Here is a 25,515-nt window from a genome sequence, read left to right as displayed (position 1 = left end):
TATGTACCCTACACAGATTATTGCTATATATGAAATTCACTTTTTAAATATTTTTAAGGTGATTAAAGGTGGAATGTCAATAGTGATAAAATATCCTCCTGTAAACACTTATATGTGAAATAATCATATACTTAGAGTCAACTAAACTTGTAATGAATCTGGCACAGTAAATCAGGCAAAATGAAAACAAATAGCAACATGTACTTACGTATGTATACACTCATTCAATCGTGTTGTGAACTTCACGAAGTTTGTTTAGTTTCATGATTTTTATGTTTATGATTCAGTAATTCATACTTCATTTAAGGATATGTACAGTACTGAGAGAGAGAGAGAGAGAGAGAGAGAGAGAGAGAGAGAGAGAGAGAGAGAGAGAGAGCGCATCTGTCACTACCTATGAAAAGTTAACATTTCACAGCTGACCAAACTGATTGTAAGAGCTTTTAAACTCGCAAACAAACAATCTAAATGCTACCTAATCCTTTTACTGTGTCTTGGACTCATATGGACATACAATACCTATTGGCTCCAAATGCAATCTAATTTAACAGTTACGACTGAAAAGAACTAAATGCAATAACATTTGTTGTCTGTGCTGTATGAACAGTTAATATCTTCAAGTAATTTCACACTTCTATAAGCAAATGTATTAATGCCTGTTTAAGCAACCCCCACCTCTCTCTCATTATTTTATTAGAAGTTAATATCCTTTAACTGACTTACAAAACTGCGTTTATCTGCGTTTATAAGTCGACATACTACCTTACCTATTTACCCAAGGTTTCAACCAATGATGCATGATTGCTTAAGTTGATTAATGATGTCTTATGGACAGGTGAGAATTCATAAATTTTTTTATGCCAGACCATACTAACACATAGCAAAAGCATACTGTAACATACTTCAACATGACACAAATATTTACATATAAACCCACATACATACATGGTATATGCATAGTGCATGGTATATGCATAGTAACTATAAGCATAGACTGAGACACTGAAGGGCAAGAAAAGTTCTGACACAATATGGTTGAGTGGTTTATGCTGACAGTATTTTGTAATCTTGTTAAGTTTTTCAGTGTGCTGCCATTTCAATTTCAGAAAATCTTATCTAATACTACAATCAATGAAAGTGAAAAACATAAAACAAAGTACTACTATATTTAAAGACAAGAGACAGTCAGAACAATTGAGGGCCTGCTACACCATGCTGCAAGAACTTACCCTGGTCTAACCTCACCACCCACCACTAAGCTACTCAAAAGTGATAAATAAAATTATGTTTAAGTGACATTGATGCTTTTAAGCCAATAACAATCAATAACACTCCAATGCAGACAAGGCCCATCCTAGCCCTCCCAACTCTAATTCACCTCACCCCCGAAATGATTACCCCAGCCTACCACAGTAACAATACCCCCTTCTCAGGTGTGTTTACAACTAAAGGCAGTGTTACAATCACCGTTTTCTGCCTATGCAATGTTGACAACAATCCAGTGTGGTCTTTTTACTTATTATATATTGTATTTATATTTCATTTATATTGAGGTGTTGGAAAACCTCTGAATTCCAGATAAGGTAAAAACAGACACCAGATTCTACTGTTTATAAGTTTACACCCGCTGCAAGACAATATCCATTGCTTAATAAAATCCGGAAAACCATAGCCTACACACTTTCACTCATGGCTTATTTCACACCAATTTTCAATCTGTAAGCAGTGTTTAATCTACATACTTCACATACTAATAATTCTTCACCATAAGCCAAGTTTCGGCAGCTGGCGAGATAAGTTCTATACAGTATATGGCAGTTATATGAAAAACAAAGATAATCTGCAACATATTTAGGAACTATATGAAGAGAAGAGGTAATCAAAAAGAGGCTTAGAAATGTTCAAAAAGATGCTTAGAAATGTACAAAAATTATGCAAGTTAACTTACCCCACTTCCCTCACTTAGCCACAGTGATAACCACCATGAGCTGAATGCTGTGGATCCAACATTCAAGACAAAAGTCAAGATAACTAATGTTGATACGATGTACCCTCCAGCTGCCTTAATGTAAATGTGGTATATTGCTAACGGGATATCACCTTTCTCCATTTTTTCATCAGCTATAAGCTGTCCAGGGACTGTAGGAAAAAAAAAACATTAAAATGAAGATTATAATTCTTAAGTCCATAAATCCAGTAAAAACAAATGGTGATGAACAATGACCCAGAACTCATTAAATTGACAAATTAATACTCAAATACTACGACTGTTTTATGTTAAAATAATTTGGTGCAAAAGTGCACTTAGCCGGTACAAGCTAAGTGTTACAACACAATTCTATTGTTTGGCAATGATGCCAATTTTTTCCTAGGCATACAAAATGTAGCCTTACATATGTGAAGTATCCTTTGGTGCATGCACTGGACTGACTGTGTACTTATTAATAAGGGGGACACCCTGGTGAAGATCGGGGGGAGAAAGGATGCCCTGTTTCCCCAACTGATGTTACCCACTGTACTTCTGGCTGAAAATCAATGTGAATAAAACTAAAGAATTGAAGCAGGTTGGATGAAGTTAAGTTAACTGAGCTGATTAACAGCTCTCCTAGGGCTGGTCCGAAGGATTAGATATTTTTACATGGCTAGGAACCAATTAGTTACCTAGCAACAGGATCTACACCTTATTGTGGGATCCAAACCACATTACATATATCAAGAAATTAAATTTCTATCACCACCAATAAATTCCTCTGATTCCATGTTGGCAAAGCCGAGAATCGAACTTCGAACCACCAGAATGGTAGGCAAGCGCAAAAACCACTCATCCAACAAGGACCTCAGAGGTTAGACGAAATTGGTTACGTCTAATATGAAAGGCTCTGGTCTGTACATCTAGAAAACATACAAATAACTCAAGATATTTGGGATTTGTTCCTAAAAAAAAAATCTATGCTCCTCATATAAAGAGGCTCATTTCTCAAGTAAGAGGCATTGCCTGAAGGTAAGGCTAAACTATCTGCCCCTAGTGAGAATGTGTCAACAATGAGTTATGAAAATGCCACCACTGGCACCACTCCAAGAGGCAGTACAGCACCAAATGACTCAACTCAATACACTGCAGGCTGGAACTCAGAACAAATCTCTAAGAACCCAGGATTTTAGCCCTGACCTCTGGAATAAATGAAAGGGGAAGCAAGCCCCAATCTTCTGAGTCCTGTACAAGATACAAAAATTCATGTAGTTTAATGACTCTCTTGGACAAGGTGAGGGATAGGAGGAAGACTTTAAGATCCTTGTTTGAGGATTGGGAAATGGGTTCATAAGGGACAACTCTCATGCCTTGGAGAACCAAGACTTCCATTCCAGGGTTTCTAACCTCCTCTGGAGTGAAAAATTGTTCAAAACTGCTCATAAGCATGGAGACTTCTAAAGAGGCAAACTAATCTAATCCTTGTAAGTGGAAGACTTGAGAGAGGTATTTCCTGTAACCCTAAATTTGTCTAGATTGGTCAAGTGGTTATCACATAACATATAAAGGGAAGGGGGAAGGGGCATGAGTTTGTAACCTACCCTATTATCTAAGCTGGTCAAATGATGGCCACTTGCCAAATTTTGTCTAGATCAGTCAAGTGTTTAAGGGCATACTATAACCTAACAAAAACATTAATAAAAAAAGTATGTAATATTTCAACTTAATACTTTCAGGGTACAATTATAATACCACTGCCAACTTTATGTGAGCATAAGAACGCAATATGTCCATCCGTCTGTCCGTTGTACAACTTCACAGACTAATTGCACTCTTATTGCCTAATTTTGTGTGTACGTAGATACTTAAATATCATACAAACAACGGGTAATTTAGTTTTTCCTAAAATATCAAATAGATGAAGATATACACGTATGTCAAAAAACGTATGCTGTGTGATGTCACAAAAATAGCCTTTTTCTTAATGAAATTCCTTCTACCACTACAATTGTTCACATTATAAAAAAAATTAAGTTACACGAGAAAGGCATATCCAATAAGCATTTGCATGAGCAGTTTCAAGAAGTTCCTATTATTTTAAAATTTGGCAAATATTTGAATCCAAAAAACAGTGCTTTGAGTTATAGTGCTTTAAGGTTTTCAGTGCCATGTCAGAACAAGGCTTGGAATTTTCAGTGCAACATGCCTATAATTAGTACGTACATGAATATTTGTTATCTAGAGAATTAATATACATTAAAGAATACTGTTATTTCCACACACAGCAGTCTTTAACGTATATTGATAACACCAAATACTCTTCAAATTCTAATACTTACAACACACTTTTACTTACACTCATTTTGATAACATATTCAGATCCACCATTGTCACCATCCCTCTCTCTCTCTCTCTCCTAATTTTTGTTTTGCTTTGTGTTTCAAAAGGCAATTGGGTCCCTCCATACTGGGGTGTCATCATAATGCTAAATCATTGTAGAGGGTTTGTTTAGGTACTAATTAGCAGCGAATGCCTTCCCTCTGATCACTGATAATGTGAACTGTGCAACAAAAACTGATACTGTTACTTTGAAAGCTCTGGGGTTACTGAGCCTCTTCATGCACTGCTGTGCTGGTGCTGGTGAATGTTGAAGTAGAAAGAGAAGACAGAAAAAACTACAGTGCTCCCCCACTTTTACGTGGGAATAGGTTCCAGAACCTACCGTGGAAATGCAAAAATCCCCTCTAAAAATGCTTATAACTGCTAAATACCCAGTACCCCTTAAACTAAAATGCTATTAATTGTCTATTTCAACATTCCAATGATTAATCTAATAGTTAAAACAAAAATATACCTAAAATTACCATACTAACGCAATTTAACATCATCTCAAATAGAAATACACCTCAAACCATCATCCCAAGGCATCCTAGGTCATCTTAGATGAGTATCCATCCTCTTGCAAATGTTGCTCTGGAGTATATAGCATGCCCCTAAAATGCATATACTAACATGATAAACTCATTTTAAAATGTTAATATTCATGGCAACACTGTTTATTCACTAATTACTGTATTTTTTCATATTGCGTTCATGACTAAATACAGATTTTTGTGATAAAAATAATTTACAGTGCATTTATAAACTAGAATGTTCTATTAAAAGGAGTACGCTATCTCTATCTCTCTCTCTCTCTCTCTCTTTAATGGTAATGTAAGAAGTATTTGAAATCATATTACAATAACATGTTTTGGATGGTAGAGCATATTGTATTTACAATATAGCTACACTATATCTATTACGCTCATTCCAGGTTCCGGACTGAGCATAATAGGTGTATGATTCTCTCTCTCTCTCTCTCTCTCTCTCTCTCTCTCTCTCTCTCTCTCTCTCTCTCTCTCTCTCTCTCTCTCTCTCTCTCCCACTGTGTGTGTGTGTGTGTGTTACCTTGACTTATGAGTTTAATTCATTCCTTGGCCGAGCTCATAGCTCAATTTGCTCACACATTAAATCAATTTTCCCCATTTAAAATACTTAAAATAACCTTAATCCGTTCCAACCCTCAAAATGCCGCCCCACATTTCTATGTTTCATGTTATTAGATAAGGAAAATACATTTCTAAATAACAAATATTGTATAAAAAAAATGTAATAGAAAGGGTATGTAAAGATATACAGTGGTCCCCCCGTATTCGCGGGGGATGCGTACCAGACCCCCCCGTGAATAGTTAGAACCCGCGAATGTTTGGAACCCCTATAAAAATGCTAAAAACAGCCTATTTTGTTAGTTAAAACTCAAGAAAAACCCACTAAAAATTTTCATGCTTGGTTTTTTTAATAGTTTTATCACAAAAAGTGCATTTTATGATGAAATTCATCAAAAAAACCAGGAACTTGTGGATATTTATCATAGAAAAATACCGCGAATGCACGAATTTTCCGCGAATAATGCAGGGAAACGTTCCCAAGAGAAATCCGCGAATGTGTGAGTCCGCGAATCTGGAGAACGCGAATATGGGGGGTCCACTGTAATAATGTTTTATACAGTGCACAGGTAGGGTTCAAGTTATGATAATTTGTCTTACGATAATCTGATTTAAAGACCAAATTACAATTGCCTGACTTTCTCCCATCTACTTAAACAGGTTCAAATACAGCAAAGGAGAATGATGAAAGTATTGTTTTAACGTTTTACTCGTTACGTAAATGTGTACAATCATGAACAAATGAATGAGAAACAATTTTTTTTTTTATAAGTACCCACAACTGAATTGGATAACAACATTCCTTTGGCTTGCACTTCAACCATTTTACAATAATAAATAATTACTTTAGTTGTGTTATAAATGACATTATGAAGAATAGGACTGAGATATTTTTATGTAATAACTTTCTTCGCTATAGGTATATCAAAAATCAACAAAGAAATATACATTAAATTTAAACCAATTTGTAGCTGAAGCTGATAAAACTGATTACCCACACTTACTTCATCTTGTTTATAATACACCTCATTAAAAATAAAATTAGTCAAAATTGAAGATGTGAATTCCACAGAACAGTTTTGTTTGCTGTGATAGCTGCCTTAATAGAAACATTTACATATAAACTTTTGATGACTAAGTTTGCCAAGAAGCAATTTATTTCTGAATACCATCTGATGAAAAGGATTTGGCCAATGCTTTAAACCAAATCCTGATCATATTAAAATCTGTGTATTTAGAACTTTTGGCAAGCAAGGTAGAAAATTATACAATTATATTAAATTTAAATATTTGTTTTCCATGATAGTGGGTAATTAAAAAAACTCCAATGATCTACCAACTATTGTTTGGAAAACTCAGTTGTTCACCAGTTTTCAAAAATAGTTCCATAAAGTTTCCAAGCTCCTTATCAGCATTTCAGTGTCAAATGAAAATGAACAGACTTATAACTTTTATAAAGCTCTTAATGGTGTAATTGTTTGTATATTTGCAATTCAGAGGCATTTAGTTATAGCTTCATAATATCTATTGAGAAAAGCAAAGTTTGTTAGTCAAGATGTTGAAAGGAAGACCATCTCCAAATTGTTTATCATGGAGTTCTAAAATGTGCATCTAGAAAATCTGATTGCAGATTCTTGGCTCCAAATTGCTTATCATGGAATTCTAAAATGTGCATCTAGAAAATCGGATTGCAGAATCTTAGTGAGGGAATTTCAGTTATTATTACGACAACAAATAAAAGGATTTTAGCTGTAAGTCAGTCTCCACACTGCTGAAAGATGCCAAGAGACATTTACACTTCTCATGCATACTCATGAAATGTAACTCTGCAAAATTAATAAACCATTATGAATCTGCATGACCGACAGCAGAAATCTGATTAGGGATACAGCACTGATAAGGAACCTGTAAAAGTGTTAGTCTGTCATAAGTGTCAAGAGCACAAATTAAAACTATACCATGAACAAATCTAGGAGCCACAGTGCAGTAGAAAATGTCAGAGATTATCCTGTCAAGTACAGTGACCAAGGAAATGCCTAGATGATTACAGGAGCCCTTTCCAATGGTTCTACCACAAGTGTCCAAACAGCAAAAACTATTCTGGAGAATGAAGGTGGCTTTCCAGTGGAATAAGGTAGGTTCTCACAAGAAAGTTGACAAGCTTCCTTTGGAACAAATGAACTTGTCAACAGGGAAATTTATCTAGTTTACTCGATACCAAATGTGATTAAATCTATCCTACAGCTCAAAGGATGATGGAAAAATGTAAAAGTTCATACCATACATCTTTAAGTGCATGTGACTCCATGCATTCATACAAAATAGGTGTTTAGAGTTATTTCCATAGGTTTTGTTCATTTGTATGTTTTATGTTTTCACAGGGCAGGATATGTACATGGTAAGGATAAGCATAAGTTTCAAGTAGACTAACACGGACTGGAGGTCAGTCATGTTCATCTAAACCATTACTGGACATCTTGTTGAACAATATTTTAATGAAACATGTTCACTGACAGATATCTAGTTGATGGATGCCACCAATATCCATTTCGAGATATTTTGCATACAGACACTTACAGCACCAGTAGATGTTTTGCCAACAGACATTTCATTTAACGGACATTCTACCAAGGTATATTTTGTTTAAAGTATATTTCATTGATGATGCATTTTAAGTGTTGAAGAAATAAGGGTATTGGGAGAAGTAGAAACTAAAAATAAAGATAATCAACACTGCACAGTAACTACCATTACTATTATATTATTATTGGTAAGTTAAGATGACAAAGTTCCAGTCTTTCTTTATCATAGGATTTGCTCTTACAGAAAAGAATACCAAAGAATGAGGAAATTGAAAAGGTTAAACCACCAAGTAGAAAGAGACTAAGGGGTTACTTCCTTTTCCTCAAGAGGGGTTATGAATTAGACCACTCTCAAAGGTTACCTTTCATCTGATCAGGTTCTCTGTGGTGTTTAGCACCTACACTTCAGAGATTAGTGTTTTTCTGAGGTGTCCTGGCTGCATAAATGTCTTTAAAAAAGTCCCACTTCATAAAATGTCACAGCAGAAATAAAATAAAAAGTAAAATAAACTTCTGAATGCTTAATCTACCACCATTTTTGCATAGTGATGATTTTCACTTAATGATTTGATCTTTGGATCCTAACCATGTAATCAAGTGGAGACTGTGTGTTATCCACCATTAATCTGCACCTAATATCATCTGTTGCTATATTAGGCACACTGTATAAAATGTCTTACTATACAAGAAAAATAACTCTACTTACATAATTTCTTAATTTTACAATTACCTTTTGACTGATCTTTTTTTTCCTCTTTTTCTGGGTTTTTTTCTGGACTATTATGATGGACACCATTCTGTAAGCTATCATTTGATCTAATAGAATCCTGTCTTGTACGAATGGTGCTTTCAGAATCCTTCTCCCTGAAATCATAAAGAATACAAATTGTAGTTACAGCATCATATCATGAAGGCATCCATATCTATAAAATATCATACTTTTAAATCTTGTATTTTTCCCAGGTATACAAATCTTACCCTTTTACATCTGGAGTATCTTTTGTGCATGTGCTGGAACTAGCGTGTGTACTAACTACGTAATGTGGGAAATACCCATAAAGGTGGAGTGAAGGATATGCCCCTTTTGACCGTCTTTCCCCACTGAACTTTGTCACAAGATATACATACTCACTAGCAGAAAAAGTGAGGATGCAAAGCAGGGTTTTCACCAATATAAAAGGTTACGGTTTGTCTACCTAGGAAAAATACAAATTACTTGTATAATTTGGTACAGGTCGACCATCACCAATCCAGTAATCATTACATAATCCAATTCCATCACTAATACAGGACTACTTTCGGCTAGCAAAATGTCAAATTTTCACAATTTTCCAGGTCACTTGTGTGCATATGGGTGTTCTCTATGCACACAATTAATTTATTTTAGGGTTGTAAATGCAGTAAAAATATGAGAATAGCATACAATATAAATAAGAAAATCATTAGCATAACAACAAAAAACAAAAGCTATAGGAAGTTCTCCAATGTCAGCGAATGAGTTTGTGAGTAAAAACATACCATAGTACTTAGAGGATTGTGTTTATCTTTTGGGTTGTAAAAATAGAAAATGAGAAAATACAAAAAAAATATAAATAAGAATAACATCAAATAAAAATATTACAACTGTTTCAGCAGCATTTAATCTATATAGAATCTTCTCAATTCTTCTAATTGTCTTTTTTTCATCAGCATGTAGTTGGTATATCAGGTTTCCTAAGGACAAAGATTTCAGTTGTCATAGGTTTATTTCCTCTGGCGTGTCGAAAACGCACAGGCAGTCATCTAAGAAAATATACAAGAAAGTAAGTTAAGATACGTTGTTTACAGGTATATATAGCAGGCAGGGTGTGTACAATTGGGGGGTAGGTCGATAGGCAGGGATTTTAATTGGTTGTTGGTTGGTGACGAAATCTGTCCCTGAGGAGTTGAGATCTCCTAAGTCCGTCCGGGGTTGTTGGCATGGGTTGGGTGTTGGTTGGGGACATGTTATCCACTCTCTCTCTCTCTCTCTCTCTCTCTCTCTCTCTCTCTCTCTCTCTCTCTCTCTCTCAACAGTATATGGAGTCAGTTGGTTTCTTGTATTTCATATGGTGGTAGGAAAAATTTCTGTTTCTTTTACTATGTTGATAGTCGGCTTTTTTTTTATATATGCAGTGGCTAGAGATAATCTTCAGTCTGGTGCTTGGTCAATAACTTCTATGTTCGTTATAAGCTCAGCTCTTTCTGGTCTTCTTTTATGTTTTTTCCTGTAGTGATTGCAAATGGCCCCTTCTTGAAGGTGGCAGGAGAGACGCTTAGAGAGCCTGGTAGTGGTCATCGCGAAACAGATTTCTGTAAACTTGGGCTCAATACCCATGTGATAAAAAAAGCCAAACCTGCACGCTAAGCGCCTTGAGGTTGAAGTCCTCCTAGACTCTATCCAGTCCCTCGAGGACGAAGGCAGGGTCAGGTCGAGCGATTCCCTCCAGCCCTTACTGTTAGCAGAAGCCCTTACTAACCGAGGTGCCCCATACGGAAGCTCTATCCTTACCAGGGATCTGAAAGAAACTGCTAAGAACTTGAAAGCAAACCAAGAAACCACAATAAGAAGAGCAGATAAAGCTGCTCCCCTAATGCTCATCCAGACCTCTGAATATTATGAGAAACTGGACCAAATACCGGCTAGTGAATCCAAATTCAGAAAAATCAACAAGAACCCCATCAAAGACATCCAACGAGACATTAATAGGATGGTCGAGAGAATTCATGCCACTAGCAATGCCCCCAGGGTACCCCTTGCCAAGAGGGACTTTAACCCAGGGTATATTTATGGCACTGTAAAAACCCACAAGCATGGTAATCCTCTCCGCCCAATTATAAGCCAAATCCCAACTCTGACTTACAATATCACGAAGAGACTTAATGAACTCCTCACGCCATATATCCATGATAGGTTTTGTTTACAGTCATCTAATGACACTTTACGTAATCTTCGCGACTCTCTGTCTACAGGTATCATCACCTCTCTTGACGTCGAGAGCCTCTTCATGAACGTTCCACTTGACGAGACGACTGAGCATATCCTTGAAAGAGTATATAGATGTGAAGACACACAGGCTTTGAACATCCCCAAAGAAGCCCTAAAAGTCCTTCTTGAAATATGCACTAAGAAGGCCCTATTCACAACCCACAGAGGATATCTTTATTGCCAGATTGACGGCTTGGCAATGGGATCCCCATTAGGGGTTCTATTTGCCAATTCCTACATGAGTGTCGTTGAAGAAAGGGTTTTCAATAAGATCCCTACCTCCTCAATACCATCATTACATAGACGACACTTTCATAAGAGTCGACAAAGAAGAGGATCTTGTAACTTTAAGAAGGACTTTTGAAGAATGCTCCGTCCTCCGCTTCACGTGTGAACGCAGTGTTGATGGTGCCCTACCCTTCTTGGACGTTCAGGTAAAGCAGACTCCTATGGGATATACCACCATGGTTTATAAGAAACCCACAAACCCATGTCTATGCCTTAATGGGTCCAGTGAGTGCCCAGACAGGTATAAAAGATCTGTGGTAGATGCCTTTGTCTGCCACGCCATTACACACTGTTCCATGTGGAGAGAAACCACCAGGGAGACCGAAAGGTCCACACAAGTCCTCATCAATAACAAATTCAAAAATTGTATGGTTGAATATCAAATGCGAGACTGCATAAATAATTGGCACTGGGAAAGCACGATAGAAACCAACAACGACCAAAGTGGAACTATGAAAATATTTTATGAAAACCACTTCCAGACTCTGTGTCTCTCCTGCCACCTTCAATCACTACAGGGAAAAACATAACAGAAGACCAGAAAGAGCTGAGCTTATAACAAACATAGAAATTACTGAACAAGCACTGGACCGAAGACGTCTACGTTATCTCCAGGCATTGCATATCTTAGGGAAAAAAAAGCCGACTATCAACACAGTAAAAGAAACAGAATTTCTCCCTACCACCATAAGAAGAAATACAAGAAACCATCCAACTCCATATACTGTTGAGAGAGAGAGAGAGAGAGAGAGAGAGAGAGAGAGAGAGAGAGAGAGAGAGAGATAGAGAGGGAAGAGGAATGAGAGGAGGAAGAGGAGAGGAGAGGAGGGAGGAGAGAGAGAGAGAGAGAGAGAGAGAGCAGATGACATGTCTCCTGGACAGCTTATAATACCTACCACCCGTAGGCAGGTACCCCAACCAACACCCAGCCCACGCCAACAACCCTAGACGGATCTAGGAGATCTCAATGCCTCAGGGACAGATTTCGTCACCAACCAACAACCAATTAAAATCCCTGCTTACACCCTGCCTACTATAAATACCTATAATCAACATATCTTAATTTACTTTCTTGTATACTCTCTTAAACGACTGCCTGTGCGCAGTCGACATGTCAGAGGAAATAAACCAAAGACAACTGAAATCTTTATATGTCCTTAGGAAACCTGATATACCAGCTACATGCTGATGAGAAAAAGACAATAAGAAGAATTGAGAAGATTCTATATAAATTAAATGCTGTTGAAACAGCTATAATACTCAATGCTACGGCCCTCAGGGAAGGCCTTCTTAAAAATAAAAATCATAAATATAACAACATGATCCAAAACAAGTTGTAGCAAGTCCTCCAATGCCAGAAAATGAGTTTTTGCATTTGTACATACCCTATGCATGATTGTATTTACCTTTTTGGGCTTTGAAAATAAAAAATGAGAAAATACAATGAAAGCATAAATGAAAATACTGTAGTACCTCAAGATACAAAAGGCTCAACTTACGAAAAACTCGAGATACGAAAGCCAATATGAAAAATTTAACGGCTCTACATACGAAAAGTTTTCAAGATACGAAAGGTTTCTGAAAGTCCGAGATTCGCCCGGATAACAATTTTGAAAATTGCGCCGCGTGCCGCCATCTTAGTACTAGTAGACTCGCCACCATCCTCCTGCTCTCCCATTGGTTCCTGATGTTAGTCGTGGCCTTGAAATCCTTCTCTCCTATTGGCCAGCGTCCCTCCCATCATGCATCTACTAAGTACACGTGGTGGCGTGCTTCGGCCACTCGGTACCAGCATTGTTATAGTACGCATGCGGTATTCGTTTTCGGGATCGTCAATGTGTACGTTATTTACAAAAAAAAGTGACCAAGATCTCTCACATGGGATAAGTGATCAAGGTCTCTCTCATGGGATAACTAGAAACTTTGCAAGGTTGGTAGAATATCCACTCCCTGCTGAACAGAGGGTGTAGACCAATCATTTACAACATGCATACCAGTACGTATAATCAAGGCACTTCAGTTTATGTTGAAGGTCAGCAGCTGAACATTCAGTACCCCAATCAGTTGCAGAGAGAGCATTTAGTTGAACAGGGATTTGATGGACACCAGGGCCAACAGAGTCATGAGGTGCAAAAAAAGAACCAAGTGATAAAAAACAGAAAGTTGAAATTCTGTAAAAAATAAAAAAAAATAAAAAAAAAAAAAAAAAACCTACGTAAAGTAAAAAAAAAAAAAAAAGTTAATATCAAAAAAAGAAAGAAAAAAAAAGGCAGAAATTAAAGCCGCTTTTCATAAAGTGCAATCATTTGTAGAAGACACCCCCCGAAAAGGCTCACACAGGAACATTGTGTACATATATTTTTTAAAGTGTACGTACGTACATATGTACAAAAGAAAAAAAAACGGCAGAAATTAAAGCCACTTTTCATAAAGTGCAATCATTTGTAGAAGACACCCCCCGAAAAGGCTCACACAGGAACATTGTGAAAAGTAGGCAGAAGCAATCTTCCTTGGATAGTTACGTATGTACGTAGCCTCACTCGAAAAGTAAGCTTCCACATTTTACGTTACAGTAATAATATTTCTTGTACACTAATATACACTTTATTTACAGGTTTTGGATTTTTATTCTTAATTTAGGTATTGAATGGTCCAAATTGTTGTATTATTTCATTGTTTATAGGTCAATTTAGCTTTATTATGAAATTTACTGGGGTGTTTTTGGAGGGCTTGGAATGGATTAGCCATTTTACATGTAAAATGTGGTCCAAGATACGAAAACCTCATGATACGAAAGGCGCCTCGGAGCGGATTAATTTCGTATCTCGAGGTACTACTGACAGTTTGATATACGTATTTGTGGAGGGGGAGTGGTCGAAAGGAGTTTTTCTCTCTCTCTCTCTTTTCATTATTATTCTCTGTCTCAGAAATAATTCATAATTTCACTCTTGATGGTTAGATTTATGATTTTGCCAATTCAATAGCCCCTCTCTCTCTCTCTCTCCATCTCTCCTCATCTGCTCTCTCTCTCGTCTCCTCGTCTCTCTCTGTTATTGAATGTGCATATATATTTTTAATGGTAAAATGTTCAAGATGTCTTTGAAATTATATTAATAATATAATTTCAAATATTAATACAGCAATAGGATAGTAATTTAAGGTATATTTGAAATAGGATGTTATTTAAGGTAGACATTTGGTATGTGAACTTTCAAGATAGGCAGTTATAAGCAGTTTTTGAGGGGGTTCTAAGTACTTGCAGGTTTTAATTATTCATGGGGGGGGTCTGCTACACATCCCCCATCAATATGGGGGTCCACTGTACATGAGTACAGTGGAACCTCTACATACAAAAGTCCCTATGTACAAAAAATCCAGGTTACAAAAGCAAAGATGAAGATTTTTTTGCTTCTGTGTACGAAAATAATTCAGGTTGCGAAAGGGAGTGTATGTACTGTAAACTGAAATTCGCCCCGGGCCACCGAGAGCAATTTTAAAACTCACACACCGCCAACTCAGTAGATTCAACACCATCCTCCCGCTCACCCATTGGTTCCTGATGCTAGTCACAGCCATAAGATCCTGCTCTCCTATTGGTCAGCATCTGTCCCATCATGCCTCTATGTGAAGGCATCCTTCGACCATTTTGTCGCATCAGCATTATCGTACACACATGAATTCGTTCGTTAACATAGATTTAGTTTGTTAACGTCAATTCATGTTAGTGATTTCACTTTCTTTGTAGTAAGTTACTTTCTCATGTTGTGTGTGAACTTAATTACTTATGATATTAGCCATGGGTCCCTAGAAAGTTGCTGAAGTTCACAGAAAGAGGATGCTTTCTATGGAGACAAAAATGGAGATTATCAAGAAGCATGAAGCTGGCATGCGGTTGAGTGTGATTGCTAAAGAATACGGCCGAAATCCGTCGACGATAGGCACCATCCTTAAGAAGAAGGAAGCCATCAAAGTAGCTACACCTTCCAAGGGCGTCACTATTTTGTCCAACAAGAGGAGCCACATGCACGATGAGATGGAGAGGCTGCTTCTTGTATGGATAAAAGACAAAAAAAATTTCTGTTGATACGATAACCGAGACGGCAATCTGCCACAAGGCCAGCGCTATTTTCGGCGATTTGATTACCCAGGCCAAAGACGACGGAGGAGAAGGGACATTGACGCCAACCCCAGATTTCAAGGCTTCTTGTGGGTTGTTTGAAAAATTCTGGAAACGGACTGGCATCCATTCGGTGGTGTGGCATGGGGAGGCAGCCAGCTCGGACATGAAAGCGGCCAAAGCCTTAAGACGTTCGACAAATGACGATCAACGAAGGCTACAGTTCTCAGCAAGTCTTCAATTGTGATGAGACTGGTCTTTTTGGGTAAAAAATGCCTTGTTGGACATACATCACACAGGAAGAGAAGAAGCTACCGGGCATAAGCCTATGAAAGACAGGCTTACACTCGCACTTTGTTCGAATGCCAGTGGGGATTGCAAGGTGAAGCCCCTACTTGTCTATCATTCGGAGACTCCTCAAGCCTTCAAGGCCCACAAAGTGCTAAAGGAGAAGCTTCCAGTGATGTGGAGGGCTAATGCAAAAGCCTGGGTAATGAGACTTTTGTTTTTTGTTCACTGAGTGGGTAAATCTGTGTTTCGGCCCGACAGTGAAGAAATTCTTGGAAGAGAAGTGCCTCCCTCTGAAATGTCTGCTGTTGTTGGACAATGCCCCTGCTCACCCTCCTGGCCTCTAGGAAGATATCCTAACGGAGTATTCTTTCATCAAGGTTCTTTATCTTCCGCCTAACACCACCCCTCTCCTCCAGCCCATGGACCAGTAAGTGATGTCGAACTTCAAGAAGCTGTATACGAAACATCTTTTCAAGAGATGTTTCAACATCACCGATACCACAAACCTCACCTTGCGTGAATTTTGGAAGGAGCATTTCGACATCGTCATATGCATCTGACTCATCGATCAAGCTTGGCAGGAGGTTTCGAGGCAAACCTTGAATTCCTCGTGGAGGAAACTCTGGCCTGATGCCATATCTGCCTGAGACTTCGAGGGATTTGACATGGGCGAAGCTGATGCAGATTCAGAAACAGTTGATGATCCTGAAACTGTTTCGCAACAAGATCTTGACGAGATCATTGCACTCGGCAAGTCCATGGGGCTGGTCATCGACGAGGATGACATCAATGACCTTCTCGAGGAGCACCAAGAGGACCTAACGACAGATGACCTGAAGAGTTGGAGGCATGCAACATAACGTCATTCAAGAAGTTATCTAGCAGCGGCGAGGAGGAGGAGGATGTCCCTCTGACAATGGCAGAAATTAAGGATGCTCTGGCTGCTTTTCATAAGGTGCAATCATTTGTAGAAAAGAGACACCCCGAAAAGGCTTACACATGTCATACGCTTGCGCAGTCCGATGACTTTTGCCTGAGTCATTTCAGGAACATTGTCAAAAGCAATCTTCCTTGGATAGTTATTTTTTAAAGAAGTCTTTAGTAGGAGAAAGCAAACAGGAAGATCCAAATGATACTACAAAAAAACAGAAAGTTGAAAGTGGTGAAGAAATTGAAATTTTGTTAAAAAAAAAAAAAAAAAACCCACCTCCAAAGTATAAAAAAGTAAAAATCAAAAAGACAAAAAAAGAGAAGAAATTTAATTTTAAGTTTTTTGTAAAGTTAAGAGTTGAACGTTTTGGGCCATTTGTTAATGTGTTTCGTAAAGTTTAGCGTTAATGCTTCCTGACATTTTTAAATGTGTTTCGTAAAGTTAAGTGTTCAAGTTTTCTGCCATTTGTCCTCCTCCTCTGTCGCCACTTTCGGAGATCGTCTCACTTGAAAGGTAAGGTTCCAAATTTTACTACATATGTACGTATGTACGTACAGTATTTCTGGGCTCAGCTCGTGTCGCTGCGCGAAACATCCTTTAATCTATTATTTCTAGGGTAAATGTACTAACACATACCAGAGAATAAATAAAATAAAGAAAAAGGTCAGTATAACTGACTCGCTCACCCTCCAAGAGGGTGTCGGTATGAACACTAGGCGAGTGAGACCACTACCACGAGCCAAATGCCAATAGAAATCTCCCACTACAAAAACCCTCCATGAGGAGAGCCGACCCACAGAGTGAGCAGCTCGTACTACTACTACTCCATCCCATGCTGCCGACTGCTGCGCCTCTGGTGGCCATCCTTTTCAGTTTAGCGCACACAGAGTCACACGTGCTATTTTTCTCTCTGTGTTTTTGTGCCCTTTCGTTGGATTTATCTATAATGGAGCGTGCAGCTATCGCAGCAGCTAAGTTAAGTACTCAGTATTTATGGTTAGTTGGTTTTTTCCGGCCCTGAGACAGTATTTGCCGTTTTTTAGGTATAAATACGAACTCTGGGTCGGAAGCATGGCAGCATGGTTCTGCCTCGTGGTGGGTTCGTTCTTGGTCTCCCATACCTAGAACATCCCCTTATCTATGTACGCTCTATATTAATTATCCGTTTTACTTAGGGTACTGTCTACTCAGGTTTGTCATGCATGCATGTCTTTTACCTTATGTAGGCTTCTTCTTTCCAGACCCTAGTCTCCGGCTCTTAGTATCGGCCTCTGACTAGCTTTGAGTGGTAGACTTACCTTCGGGTTAGTCGTACACTCCTGGAATTTTTCTCCTTCTATATTTCTTTCTTTTATTTTTATTTAATTGTACCATGTATTTTGTTATGGTTAGGTTAGTTAGGCGTCTGGCTTAGCCTAGGTCCTGGCTCATTGAGCCTATACTACCGCTCATCAGTTCGGTTGCTTCCCTATAGCATCTCTCTGATCAGTTGGTTTTGGCCCAGTGGGCCTATATGCTACTGCTTTTCAGTTCAGCTGCTTCCCGAAAGCATCTCTCTGATTAGTTGGTTTGTCCTAGGCTTAGTTGTCTTGTTTTGGTCTTACCGCCTCGTGGTCACTACACGTCGATCACGAGACCAGCCGAACCGCCTGCCCAGTCACCCTTCCCCCCCCTCCCGCTCTTCCATAGAGTCGGGGGAGGGTGGGTCGGTCTGCCCATGCTCCGCTCCACATACCCGAGCCTGCCTCCCTCTCTCCCCCCAGGCGGAGGGGCTAGGGAGACGGGACAGACCCAGACTGGACTCGACCTCTCCGGCTTCTCGGTCCGGCCGGGTGGTAATGTGGTGGGGGGTACTGGCCTTTCCCCCATCCGTTGCTTCCTTGTCGCTCCGTGTTCGCTCGAGCCTGTATGTCTTCTCGCTCTTTCCCACCTTACTAGGGCTCCTTTCCTGATCGGAGTCCTGGCATCCAGCGGAAAGATGTTAGTCCACCCAGTAGAGTGGACCGGAACATACAGTGGGTCCCTGCTAACCTTACCGTATTGCTGAGTTACTACACTCCGCTACGCACTGGACTTGGTCCGGTTCGTTTGAGTTTTAGGTTTAAGTGTTATTAGATTAACTATAAGTTTTATCTAAAGTACCTTAAACCTTCCCCCCCTCCCTTACGTGTCTTACTTAACCGGATCTCTCCGGGATTATAGCCTATTCAGGCGAAGAAGCAGGGAGGGGTTATGCCCAAATTTTTTCCGAGCTCGGCATGCAACGGAGTTCTTCTGTCCTTTAGTCTGTAAGTGATATTCTTTAAGATACTCATGTGTCTTCCCACTTACAGGCCACCAACTGTGAGCATCCGGGATGCGCCGCCAAACACACTTCAGGAACCCATGTGGACACTGAAGTTTGCCGGTCCCATGCTCCATGCGCGACTACCGCACGGGGACATCCAGGTCTGGTACCATGAGACGTGTACCATATGTTACGATCTGGTGAGCCAGCTTTTAGAAGGGTAAGTATTCCATCTCCGGTAGCTGCTCCGCTTCTGTTTTAGTGCTTAAGTTTTCATCATTCACTTTAACTTAAGGCATCTAAGTTTAAGTTATACTTTAAGTTTTAGTTTTAAGTGATTCTTAAATCTAATCTACGCCCTCTCTTCACCAGGCGCCGGCACAGTGAGGGATACCGCACTGGCAACCCTGCGGGCCTGGGTCGGCGGTTTTTGGGAAGAACGCCGCCAAGGGTATGCCCTACATCTTAGAGAAGCGGTTGGCGGTGTTAATCTTCCCCGGAGGCAAGGCGACAGGATACGTCGACCCAGTAGAGGCGGCCCCGACTATCGCCTTCATCCAACAACAGCTGGCTGCCTCATTAAACTGACCAAGACCAGGATATCTCCACGGACGTCGCGACTTTAGATATTAATGTGGAACCTATGGTAGGTGTAGACGACCTGTTTGGTCGAGGTAGGTAAGGTGGACACCCAAGGGTCACCCTTGGGCGTAACTGTTTCTTCTACTCCTGCAACCTCTCCATCCTTCAAGGCTTTACAGGTGATGAATTGTATACTCCTCCTGACGCTTCGGTTAGACCTAAGGTCAAGGGTCAAGCAGTGAAATCCTTGACTAAGACGTCGTCGTCGTCCAAGAAGACGACTTCGGCTTCATCCTCCTCGCGTAAGTCTCCGGCTGGGGAATCCCGGAGCAGACAGGTCTAAAGCTTCTAGCTCCGGCTCTAAGTCCTCGAGGAGTAAATCCTCCAGAGAGAGATCTCGCACTCCGGCAGAGTCACCAGTTCCGCTACCCTTGGTTCCGATTCAGAGCCACCCCCTCCACCTCCGCAGCAGCTCCGGCCTTGGACTCCAATGCTGGCCTGTTGCAACAGGTGGGCGACCTGGTTGGGTCCCTAAAGAGTAGCATGGAACAAATGATCTCTCGATTGTCGGATAGGATTACTTCCCAGGACTCCATTATAGCCGGACTGAGAGAAGCCCCTCTAGCCTCTCCTCCACTTTCCAATACGAGTGGAACTCAGCTTCCTCCGTATGACTCGCTACCTCCGTTCTCGATGAACAATCCATGGAGAGTAGCGTCATACGCCCCCTTCCAAGACGGTCTCATTTCTATACCGGAATTTGGAACTCGAAGGATAGAGGACTTCGAGTTCTACCCGGAAGACCTCCAGCCTCCGTTCATAGGCTACGCAAGGCTTACAGCTTCAGCCATGGTTTCGGGATGTATAGGGTACCAAAGGAGACAGTCCTCTATTCACGAGACCAGGCTCAGAGAGAATGGCTCAGGTGTTTAGAGGACATGGATTGTTCTAATACCAAGATACAACCCTTTAAGAGTCCCTTTACCATTTTCACAATGGATGAGAGTACCCCGCTCCCGTTCCTGACAAAGATCGCGAGGTCTACCATCCCAGCGGCCAGCAGAAGGGGGAACCCATGCCTCAATTGAAGGAAGCAGATCCCACATCTCCGTTACTCCCCTCAGCCGGAGAATTGTGGGAAGACTTGCCGAACACCTTCCCAGCTGGCAAACTCACACCGGACTGTGCTATGGAGCAGTTTGGTGAAAAGCTACCCAGGCTCCCAGATAGCCTTATTCAGGCTGAATTCGACGCGAAATCGCGATTAGCCAGGTTAATTAACTCTATGGCTATGACCGAGGTAGCAACCATAGCCTATGGCTCAGAACCGCTTTTTAAGCTCATGACCAAATCCCTGACTCAAACGGTACAGTCGGATATGTTTGAGTTTGCCACTGCTAGAACGAATTGTAGGAAGCAATGTTCCTACAAGAGGCAACCATTCGGCATGAGCCGAATAGGTTACTCTCGTCTAACATCTGGGGAGCAGATCTCTTCCCAGAAGCTATGGTGAAGGAAGTCCAGTCAGAGGTACGAGGCTGAAACCAGAGCCTTAAGGACCGTTGGGGCCTTACGGACTAAGAAGGCAGGGCCAAAGACCTAACACCTAAAGGTAAGGGACAGAGGAAACCTAGACGTTTCCAACCTTACCAGAAAAAGCAGCCACGCTTTCCTCAGCAAGTTCCAGCGGTGCCCTTAGTGCAAACAGCCCAACCTTCCACCTCCAAAGCTCAATCACAGCCAATTTATGTGATATCCCCTCAGCCTCAGCCTCCACCTCTTACGCCATCTCTCCAGCTTACAATCAAGAAGCCTTCGAGAGTCAAGCTTCACAGAAGTATGACCGCTCGGGTAAGGGAGGCAGAGGTAAGCGTTCCTTTCGTGGGAGAGGATCGGGAGGCCCCTTTAATAGGGGAAAAGCACTTCAGAGGAGGCCGAGGCGGTTACCAGAACCAATGAAGAACTTCAGGTAGGAGGGAGGCTGTTTCACTTTCGCCACCGGTGGAACTTCAGCGAATGGGCTCAGAGCATAGTGTCAAAAGGCCTGGGTTGGAGCTGGTTGACGAACCCACCTCCATCCAGACCTTTCCGTCAACTTCCTTCCAAGGAATTGACAGAGTACGCGGAGGACCTCCTTCAGAAAGGAGCTATAGCGAGAGTCCAGAGATTAAAATTTCAAGGTCGCTTGTTCAGCGTGCCAAAGAAAGGCTCACAAAAAAGAAGGGTAATCTTAGACTTGTCCCGCTTAAAACTTAGCATCCGCCCTGCGACAAGTTCAAGATGCTCACGATCTTCGCAGGTGCGGACCTTATTCCACCCCGTGGGGCCGTCACCACCTCTATCGATCTTACAGACGCCTACTATCATATCCCTATTGCAAGACACTTCCGTCCATATCTGGGTTTCAAGATAGGAGACCAGGCATTCTCCTTCAAGGTAGTTCCCTTTGGACTCAACGTGGCACCCAGGGTGTTCACGAAACTAGCGGAAGTGGTAGTGCAACAACTCAGGACACAAGGGATTATGGTAGTAGCATATCTCGACGATTGGTTGATCTGGGCTTCAACAGTCGAGGAATGCAACAGAGCTACACTGAAAGTGATTCAGTTCCTGGAATATCTAGGCTTCAAGATAAACAGGACCAAGTCAAGACTCACTCCAGAGTCAAACTTTCAGTGGCTGGGCATTCAATGGAATCTATCCTCCCATACTCTGTCGATTCCATCAACCAAAAGGAAAGAAATAGCGAAGTCAGTCAAGCAATTTCTAAGTCACAAACTGGCGTCAAGGAGAGCTCAGGAGAGGATCCTGGGTTCTCTCCAGTTTGCATCAGTGACGAACGTCTTAATGAAAGCCAAACTGAAAGACCTAACCAGAATCTGGCGCTCACGAGCAAATGTCAGGTCCAGGGACAAACTATCCTCAGTCCCTCTGATTCTAAAGAATCGACTTCGGCCCGTGGGCGAAAGTCAAGAATTTGTCAGTGTCAGTACCCCTTCAGTTCCCTCCACCAGGGATCACCATCCACACAGACGCGTCCTTAAGCGGTTGGGGAGGGTATTCCCAGGTCAAAAAGGTTCAAGGAACTTGGTCACCTCAGTTCCGTCAGTTCCATATAAACGTACTGGAGGCAATGGCAGTGTTCTTGACTCTAAAAAGGTTGCGCCCACCAAAGTACTCCCACATAAAGCTAGTTCTGGACAGCGCAGTGGTAGTACATTGTTTTAAGAACAGAGGAGGCTCCAAGTCACGTCATCTAAATCATGTCATGGTAGCCATCTTCTCCCTGGCAGACAAGTTCAGTTGGCATCTCTCCACCTCACATAGCTGGAGTGAGAAACGTCATAGCAGACGCGCTATCCCGATCAGTGCCCCTAGAGTCGGAATGGTCACTGGACAACAGTTCGTTCCAATGGATCCTTCAAAGAGTTCCAGGGCTACAGGTGGATCTCTTCGCATCTCAAGCGAATCACAAACTGCCGTGTTATGTAGCCCCCAACCTGGACCCTCTGGCCTATGCCACGGACGCCCTGGCTCTAGATTGGAACAACTGGAAGAAGATTTATGTCTTTCCTCCAGTGAATCTTCTCATTGAAAGTTTTAAACAAACTCAGGACATTCAAGGGTCAAGTCGGCTCTTAGTAGCCCCAGACTGGCCGAAGAGCAATTGGTATCCTCTAATTCTGGAACTGGGCCTTCGTTCCTCTTCGGATCCCCAATCCCAGGCTCTCCCAGTCAGTACAAACGAAGACTGTGTTCGCTTCCTCAGGGATTCTCAAAACCCTAACTTTATGGATTTCATGAAGTTTGCGGCAAAAAGAGATGCGAATATTGACCCTCAGAATATTCTCTTCTTGGAATCCGATAAAAGGGATTCAACTTTGAGACAGTATGATGCTGCTGTCAAAAAGTTAGCAATCTTCCTGAGAGAATCAGATATTAGAATCATGACAGTTAATTCGGCTATATCCTTTTTCAGATCCTTATTTGAAAAAGGTTTAGCAGCTAGCACGATTACGACAAACAAGTCAGCCTTGAAAAAGATATTTCAATTTGGGTTCAACATAGACTTGACGGATTCCTACTTCTCGTCTATTCCTAAGGCATGTGCTAGACTTAGACCTTCTGTAAGGCCTACGTCAGTTTCATGGTTCTTAAACGATGTTCTAAAAACTGGCTTCAGAAACCGATAATGACACATGCTCGTTTATAATGCTCTTAAGAAAAACCCTGTTTTTATTAAGCTTAGCTTCAGGAGCAAGAATTTCAGAACTGTCGGCTTTATCCAGAGATCCGGATCATATTCAATTCCTTCCCACAGGGGAAGTCCTACTTTCTCCGGAACGTAGCTTTTTAGCAAAGAATGAAGATCCTTTGATGAGGTGGGAACCTTGGAAGGTACTACCCCTTCCACAAGATGTATCTCTTTGCCCAGTTTCAACCTTACGAGCCTTTCTGTCCAGGACCTCCTCATCCTCATCGGGTCCCCTCTTTAAGAGGGAAAAAGGTGGAACTTTATCCATTAAAGGCATCAGGCAACAAATCCTGTACTTTATTAAGCAAGCCAATCCTGACTCTTTCCCGAAAGCACATGATGTCAGGGCAGTAGCCACCTCAATTAATTATTTCCAACATATGAACTTCGATGAGTTGAAAAAGTATACCGGATGGAAATCGCCGACAGTGTTCAAACGTCATTACCTTAAGTCCTTGGAAGCTCTGAAATTTTCAGCAGTAGCAGCGGGTAACATAGTTTCCCCTGACTCTAGCTAATTTGTAGTAGAAGATTCAGTCCTCCTTTCTACCTGCCTCACCCAACAGTTCGTCTATTCCTGCCGTGTTCATTTACATTCACCTTGTGTCTTAGCTGCTTTTATGATGGTGTAGTGGGTGCCCCTTATTTTTTTGCTAGGGACACTCGCAGATTGATTATAGATATTGATCTCATGGATGGTTAAACCCCCTTATTTTTATTTTTTGCTAGGGGATACATCTTAATGTTTATAATGGTTACGGGTTTTGTATATTAAGTCATATACATTCCTTATATATTATCATTGTTGATTAATTTGTTCATTTGATTAATTTAATTGCTATTATATTTTTGATACATGCCTTTACACAGATACCATTTTGTTACATGTAAGACATTAACTATGGTACATATGTAAAATTACCTTATGATAGAAACATGATTAGAATTAAGTGTAATTTAAGCATATTTCTATTTTTGTATCACTGTGTATATGTATCTTTTTAGCAATTATATTCTTTTTATATTTATTTTCTCTTTTATTTGAGACCTATTCTGATTTATTTTATTACTTTTGTTTACAATCTTGTGCTATTTCTCTGGTACGATTTCGCGCAGCGACACGAGCTGAGCCAGAAAAGGGATTTTGACGTAAGGAAAAATCTATTTCTGGGCGATTGGCTCGTGTCGCCAGCGAAATCCCACCCTACCCATCCCTTCGCCCAAGATTGTCTGCTAACTTCAGGATGGCCACCAGAGGCGCAGCAGTCGGCAGCATGGGATGGAGTAGTAGTAGTACGAGCTGCTCACTCTGTGGGTCGCTCTCCTCATGGAGGGTTTTTGTAGTGGGAGATTTCTATTGGCATTTGGCTCGTGGTAGTGGTCTTCACTCGCCTAGTGTTCATACCGACACCCTCTTGGAGGGTGAGCGAGTCAGTTATACTGACCTTTTTCTTTATTTTATTTATTCTCTGGTATGTGTTAGTACATTTACCCTCGAAATAATAGATTAAAGGATATTTCGTGGCGGCACGAGCCAATCGGGGGCCCAGAAATAGATTTTTCCTTACGTCAAAACTCCCTTTTCCCTTTTCTTGTATGCCATATACAGTGTTCCCCCCATATTTGCGTTCTCTGGATTCGCGGACTCACTCATTCGCAGATTTTTCTTTGGAACCTATCTAGAAATTATTCACGGACGGACTCGCCCATTCGCGGAATTT

General features: G+C 40.8%; 1 protein-coding gene across 10 annotated transcripts in view; it reads right to left on the bottom strand.

Annotated features, from left to right (window-relative positions):
* The window catches only part of LOC135211019 (ATP-binding cassette sub-family C member 5-like), an 818,851-nt gene that overhangs the window by 286,970 nt on the left and 506,366 nt on the right, over nucleotides 1-25,515 (bottom strand). For all 10 annotated transcript variants that reach the window (XM_064244042.1, XM_064244046.1, XM_064244047.1 and 7 more), the window contains 2 exons: nucleotides 8,767-8,900; nucleotides 1,949-2,139 (listed from right to left, as the gene is read on the bottom strand). In XM_064244042.1, coding sequence (XP_064100112.1) covers nucleotides 1,949-2,139; nucleotides 8,767-8,900 — 325 coding nt within the window. The remainder of the gene's footprint in view (nucleotides 1-1,948; nucleotides 2,140-8,766; nucleotides 8,901-25,515) is intronic.

Source organism: Macrobrachium nipponense, chromosome 4 (assembly GCF_015104395.2).
Source record: "Macrobrachium nipponense isolate FS-2020 chromosome 4, ASM1510439v2, whole genome shotgun sequence".
In the NCBI taxonomy this organism is placed as follows: domain Eukaryota; kingdom Metazoa; phylum Arthropoda; class Malacostraca; order Decapoda; family Palaemonidae; genus Macrobrachium; species Macrobrachium nipponense.
Note: the sequence above shows the minus strand (reverse complement) of the source record. Positions and strands in the feature narration are given on the sequence as shown.